Source organism: Pangasianodon hypophthalmus, chromosome 1 (genome assembly GCF_027358585.1).
Source record: "Pangasianodon hypophthalmus isolate fPanHyp1 chromosome 1, fPanHyp1.pri, whole genome shotgun sequence".
NCBI classification, from domain to species: Eukaryota; Metazoa; Chordata; class Actinopteri; order Siluriformes; family Pangasiidae; genus Pangasianodon; species Pangasianodon hypophthalmus.
The window spans coordinates 18,831,543-18,838,755 of record NC_069710.1 but is presented as its reverse complement, the minus strand read 5'-3'; the positions used below and the strand labels follow the sequence as shown (position 1 = coordinate 18,838,755).

At 38.6% G+C, this 7,213-nt stretch overlaps 1 protein-coding gene across 2 annotated transcripts; it reads right to left on the bottom strand.

The window, feature by feature from the left end:
• Window positions 1-51: 51 nt before the first annotated feature.
• ccdc106a (coiled-coil domain containing 106a) lies at window positions 52-7,178 on the bottom strand. 2 transcript variants are annotated; one of them, XM_053232065.1, is made up of 9 exons: window positions 7,021-7,178; window positions 6,407-6,493; window positions 5,250-5,357; window positions 4,085-4,270; window positions 3,319-3,369; window positions 2,746-2,976; window positions 2,306-2,509; window positions 1,485-1,788; window positions 52-1,324 (listed from the first exon to the last, which is right to left on the bottom strand). In XM_053232065.1, the coding sequence occupies exons 2-9, from the start codon at window positions 6,459-6,461 to the stop codon at window positions 1,300-1,302; spliced, it is 1,164 nt and encodes a 387-aa protein (XP_053088040.1). In that variant the 5' UTR covers window positions 6,462-6,493; window positions 7,021-7,178; the 3' UTR covers window positions 52-1,299. The 2 variants fall into 2 exon arrangements, with proteins under 2 accessions (XP_053088040.1, XP_053088041.1); XM_053232066.1 differs by lacking the exon at window positions 7,021-7,178 and having other exon boundaries at window positions 6,407-6,935.
• Window positions 7,179-7,213: the final 35 nt, after the last annotated feature.

Here is a 7,213-nt window from a genome sequence, read left to right as displayed (position 1 = left end):
TGAAAATTAAATTGAAATCAAAGAAAAAAGGCAGAAATCAGATAAACAGGATTCAGTAGGAAATCACTTTAGTGTCATTTATAATCAGACAATTCAACAGGACATTTCTTTTGTTTCTGTTTCAGCATGACAAAAACAGAATTGAATAAACAGTTTCTTGGCTCATGATGAGATAAAACATTTAGATTTACAAAAAAAAAAAAAAAAAGAGAGAAACAAATTGTTGAGTGTATCGCTACAGACATCAACCTTCACAGAATAACTAGACTATCCTTCTACAGTTTAAAACGTCTACAGAAATTGATTGGTTCCTGAGGCATAACTGAAATGTGCAGCAGCCCCAACCCGTAATCAATGGTAACGAACATCAAGATAACATCAGAGGTACAAATACACTATTTAATGATGGGGATGACTTCGAGGTGAATAGTGCTGTTTCTGCAAGCTTTCTGCCTTTTCCCTGAACTATGGGAAATCAGAGTAGTCATGAGTATTATGCTTTAAAACCATACACACACAATTCTGAGACGCACACTCAGCAAGTCATTCAGATACACTCGTAGCAGACACACATGAGCTATACACATACACATCTGAACTATGTGATACTATTGTACCATTCCTTGTTGCTCAGGTGTAATCTCAGTTACTAACTGAGGTTTCTCTATACATTTTTCTCATGCTCGACAGTCAGTGATGTCTAAAAAGAGAGAGGTCACGAGTCAGGGATTTACATGCACCAAAAATGATTGCGTCTTGAGGAAGCCATACAGGCCAAAAGAAAAGAAGTGTCTGAGTTGGTGCAGTTTAGCACAGTATAAAACAAAGAGCACAGGTGTGTGTGTACTCCTCAGACTAGCACTGAACAGTTCATCCACAAGGTAAGTGCTGAGGGACATGTACCACAAACATATACACACACATAGATGGAAACACACACTGGCCTTCTGGAATGTAGCTGAGAACCCCCTGATACAGTACTTCAGTACACAGGACATCACAGAACTATATAGGGTACAGGGCTCATGCCCAAGACAGACAGTTCTCACAATATACAGACGTCTATATACAAGTGACAGTATCTACCAAACAGTCTTCCTGGAAGCCCAGCCCTTTTCAGCTCTGTGTGTGTGCACTGTGGAGAAGAACAGAGGTAATACAGTACAGTTTGATTCAGAGTACACCTGATCATAACACCAGGATGGAGGGTGACAGAGTGGAGATGTGCTCTATGGTGCATTAAAATACAGTGAGGGATTCTATGATACAACAGGTCAGAAATCATTCGCTCCCGACCAATTACCGGCCATCAGCTCCTTTCAACCTGGTGGGAGATAACACAAAGCAAAGGTGACACATTTTTAAAACACTCACATTTACATACACGATTTCAATCAAATTTCAATCAAAGGCACTACAGCAGTTTATTTGTATGTAAATGAAAGACTGAGTGTGTATGGTGCAGGTGTGTGCATGGATTTTACCTATAAGAGATTGGGAGTAGCAGATTGTTCTTCTTCAGCGCCTGAACTTTGCTGCGGGTTTGGGGGTCCAAAGCGATGTAGCAACGCCGTGCATAGTCCAGCAGCTTCTCCTTGGACGGGTCGAACTCGCCTACCTCAGCCAGCTTCTCTGGAGCCACAAGAAGCAGCTCTGCAATGGGGGTTGTGGAGGCCACTGTGTTACGGTCCACACCATGGATCTGGAAGGCCTTGGACATGTTCTTCAGCCGCTGGTACGTCACCAGAATCTTCTTATAGCGGAACAACACCCCAGCAGCATCTTTCACTGTCGAGGAAAAAGGGCAAGAGAGACATTTTAAACACACAGAGCTGAAATTGTTGTGTGCATTTTCCTTTAACGGTACAGTCAGTGTTCCTTTCAAAGCCTAATCTCCAAAACACTTCCACATGCTGTATAGGCTAGAAAATCTGAATGCTATGGCAAGAGGGGGAGCTTTCTGAATAAGCAATATGACTGACAGGAGAGCGGAGATGCATCTTGGCTGGAAGTAGGTGGTTCATATCATTTGCTTTTTCTAACATTTAGAGCCCGCAGTTTTTCATTTATGGACATCTGCAGGCATGCAAGGAGAACTTCCCCAAATATTACAAAATGTGACTTCACACATTTGACTTTAAAACCACCGAGTCTACCTGCAACTACCATTTTCTCTGTCTCTTTCTCAGTCCCTATTCATACACAATGCAAGACAACACTATTACTAATTTATTACTAATTCATGAAATGTTTACATTCACAGGTAATACCTTTAAGCTGTGATCAATTCAGCCAGGACTCTCACCTCTCTGTCTCTCTCTGCCTCTGGCTATTCTGAAGACTCTCCTCCTCTTCAGGGCGGGGTGGCCCCCAGGGGGCCTCCCAGGAGCACCCATATTCCTTATAGTCATGTTTTCCGGCATCACATCCTCCCCAGACATAATTTCATCTTCTTCCAGGTAGCTGTCCTCCAAATATTCTTCGTCTTCTCCCAAAAGTGAGAGTGACTCTGAGGAGTGAGGGAACACTTTACATCAACCAGAGAAATTTACTCACACAAACAAATTACCACACATATTTTGCCATAACCTTTAATATACTGGCTTCTGGAAAACAGTGATACACATTAGCAAAAACTACTCAAATAATAAGAGATAAATTAGGGTACAGAAGTGCGGGTGTTACAAATAGGATATAAACAAAGAGGTAAATAGTACAATGGCCAACTTTACTTTATACACATACCTGGTAGATCATTCATAGATCTGTTGTTACTACTACTGCCACTGCTGCTACCTCCACCTCCATGGCTGTGTAGGAGAGGCTGAGAGTGGGAGGGACCAAACATGGAACTCATCTGGGCACTAATTGGCCCAGAACCAGTGCTCATGACCTTGGCGTTAGTTGGAGGCTGCTGAGCAGGCCGTTGTGGGAAGGACTGACGGTTGGCTGAACGCTGAACCTCTGCTTGCTGTTCTAAAAAGTTAATGATTAAATAGCAGTTAACGCTGATCATTACAGCACTGACACTGCTTAGGATAACACAACATGGACTTTGACATATTGATGTACATTTCCTTTTACATATATAAGTAAATGAATAAAATGTTCAGACTTAATACTTTCATTAATTCATTCTTCTACAATTCTTCTCAATTCATTCTTCTATGCATATAAATATATATATATGTACTGCTATGACAGCAAGTTCCCAGGCTACGGTGGAACAATAGCATAATCAGAGCGCTCAGATCGCTGGTTAAGGCACCTTTAACAGTGCGCTGAAGCTAAAAACTCTGATATGAAAAAAGCCTTTACCACGTTCATTCTCTCGTCGTCTCCTCCACGAGAAACTGCGAGCATCATTACCTAAATGAAAACAGAAATAAAAATATAACAATATCAAGCAACAAGAAATTTAAGACTTATGATACAGTCAACTCCTGAATTACTGGCCCCCTTCATGAAAAGAAGCAACATTACACAACATTACACACAATGATTAAAATTTTTTTTTACTCGTGCAAGAGGAGGAACATTTTTAAAATAATGTATCCTCTAAAAATCATACTGACATCTGTAAACAATATTTAAATAAATGCAAACAAATAGCAAACATTGTATAATTTGCAAATTGCTCTCAGTCACCAAGAATTTTGTTGTTGCTTTCGACCCCTTTCCTTTTCCCTAGAGTATAAATATGAGGTTGAACATTTGTTTGGGGAAAACCAAATATCAACACAAATGAGTCAGAAGGTCAAGATATAAAAACAAATGCAATCCTGTGGTCTGAATTTAGGAGAGCAGGCCACATGCACAAATCTACGAATGTAAAGGATCTGTGTATATGCTGGTAAAATTGTTTTAAAAAAGAAAAGATGCACTACTTAATAAGTAATACTGTATTAAAAATAAAACCTTACAATATCTCTACATCAAACTATTATGTATTGCATGCATTATTTGTTTTGACCGATTTTCCATGAAGGTTGCCAATAATTCTCAAGAAAATGTTCTATATTTAGCATACAGTTCCCCTAGTACACCAAGTTCTCCTCTTGTGCCATCAGTTATTCTCCCTCACCGTTGCTTTCCTGACTCTTGGTGGAGAATATAAAGCGGTCGAGTTGACAGCGCAGGAAGTCTCTCTCCTCTTCCAGGTCTTCGATGCGTTTCTGCAGCCACGAGTTCTTTTCCAGAGAAATCTGCAGCTGTGTGCGCAGATTCGTGATCAGCAAGTATGAGCTTGCAGGAGCTGGAGGATCATTGCCTATTTTGGGCATAAAGACCACACACAAAGATACACACATTCAAAAGAGGCTGGAATAATCAAAACAAGTACTTCACACACTTATTTACATGCCAACGAAATTGTTGTTTAGTGATTAGTTGGCATACAACATGCAGTTTTATAGCTAAGTGCAAAAGCTTGGATTCCCTTGCGTTTATGGGAGGTGTCTTTTTTTTTTTTTTTTTTTTACATTTTATCAACAAAACAGGATTCAAGGTTCATTTAATGGTGTTTTCTATTGACCTGTTACAACAGTTTATAGCCTAAATGCTAAAACAACTGAGTCAGCGTTTACTGTGTTAGGAAGCTCAAACATCTGCATCCTCATTTACTAGTTCATGTGCTGTATGTAAAGGTGCCTTACTGAGGTGTTTAAAAACAGTCAAAGCATGTTTAGAAGTTGAGTGTTTTTAAAGCATAAGTAAAAAAAAAAAAAAAAAAAAAAAAAGGCCCAATTTTGAAAAGAGACGTTTATGGTCCATGGGGTCAGGAAAACAGCTATCACAAAACCTAAAACTGAAAATATTTATTTTTTACAGAGCTGCAGAAGGGTAAAAGTTTATCCAAAAAAGTGCAAGAAATATTCTCTTCTCTTTCTTTAAGAGAAAAACAAACCAAATAGCAGGAAATGTTAAACGTTTGTTTAAATGTTTGTTTATATGACATCAGAAATATAAATTTGGTTATTTCACAAAAAAATGTAATTTTTTAAAGCCAATTTTGAATCCTTGTGAGAATGAAGTGCATCTGTAACATCCAACTTTCATTTAAAGTCTTATTACGCAGTAGGGGGTATACAACTTCTTGCACTCAACAATTAACAAATTAAAAATGTAACAAGTTGAAAAATACCATTTGCATTTTAACCAGTTAAGTAAAATGCTTAGTCCTTGAACGTAATTACTTTCATAATGTCTCTTTGTGGAATATTGCTCTAGTACAACTCTGATAGACTCACACTGACTGTCGAAGTTTTGATCATTCTGGTTGTAAAAGCCACCCTGCTGTTCATAGTTGTTCTCCTCAAATGGGATGGAGATTTCATATGCATCCTCATTTTTGGGGGCTTTGAAAGAAAAAAGCACCACAAGAACAGATGACATTGAAAGCAGGTATAATTTTAAACAGTCATCAGATAACTTCTACATGAGTTAGAATCATGGCAATTGTAATTATACTATAACAACATGTGTATAACAGTTTATTAAGGCAAGACACTACAGATGTGTCAGGTATTTAAAAAAAATGTGTAGATATCACAATCAATGTTTGCCAGATGCCAACTTGTAATCTTTTTTTTATTTTTTTAAATTATGTTAATTAATGCAGTGGTAGCATTGCTGCCTCACAGCTGCAGGGTCCCTGGTTCAATCTTGAGCTCATACTAAATAAAACAACAACAACAAAAAAAAATCTACTCTTTTGATGCTCTCAAGAGAAAGACATTTACAGAAAGGTTTGTTGGAATATAATTTCTTGAAACTCTATTACAGGATGTCTTCTGTAATATTCTTCTAATTAGGGACAGGAAGGAATGTGATTGCAAATCATCTAGAAACAGAGACCTTTTTAACAGACATAGTAAAAATGGTTTTAAAAATAAAATGTGGTTTAATGCGTTTCCACTCTAGTTACATGTGGTTTATAGGATTTATAAAGGGAACTGACATCTCTATCATAAAGACAGATTAATTGACATATAATATAATATATCAGGAAAGAAGGTTTTCAGGGAGATATGATATTTCATGGTGATACTGTACTGAGTGGGCGGAGCTTAAGGCTTCTTCAAAGATGCTAGGTTTTAGATAATGCTGTGATTGAGTGGAAAAAATGAATGAAATAAACATCTTTCTGTTGAGTTTTCTTTTAATATTATTATTACTGAGGTTTAAGAGAAGACATGCTTTATTTAAAAAATATCCATCCAAAAATGTATAAAATAATTTGACCAGTGATTGACCAAAATGTCTGTGTAGAGTACTGCCTTAATGTAAACCTTCATGCACAGGATAATGGCATAATGGCATGCCTCTGTGTTGTCCAGTCTGTGGACATCCCTGCTCTATATTAAAAGCTCAGAGCAGAAAAATAAGATGTAAAGTAGAATCTTACTTTGCAACTCTTGGGAACTTGCATGCTTCCTAGTGGCTGTTTCTGCATCGTTCATATTTCCGTTTGCTTGATCCCGTGGCTTTCAGGCTGATTTCACATAAACACAAAGGTTTTTACATGTCTTTAAAGCAGCTGGAGTGTATAAGTGCCAGAAGAACAAGCAGCTAGCATTCAATTGTAAACATAACCGTGAAACACCAACGCAAATAAGACGAGCATGAGGGCAAAATGTACAGAAACTAAAGCAGAATGAGGCATTTAGCTGTCAGCTGGCGGCTTATCTGCCTGGTATATTAGCTTAGCTGGCTAACTGAGCTAGCTAACGTATATTAGCTGGCTAGATATATATCAGCACTCTGACCCCAGTGACAGGAGCAAGTGTGTAGCGAAATACAGTAAGTAAACAGAACATTTGAATGAACCCTGACGCCATTTTCGCGTTGTAATTGCGTTTCAGCACGACGCTACAGTGAGGAGCTCATGAGGAGGAGGATGAGCGCCCAGCTCTAACGCTAAACGCTGTTCCCTGAGGAAACTGCTCACAGCTAACTAACGCCAGATGCCCCTGTACACAAGCCTTTCTGCCGTCAGGACAAAGAGACACGTGCACAAACCGTTCCGTGGTCGTGAACTTCTTTATCTTGCGCATATAAAAACAAAACAAATTTTTCAATGCACTTCTGTATGCCTGGGTATTTTCATAAAGAGCGACTAACAATAACAATTAAATGTCTTTCCCCCGTGCTGTCGTCGCCCCCCCAAAAAATGACGTACTTCCGTGTGTGTGTGTGTGTGTGTGTGTGTGTG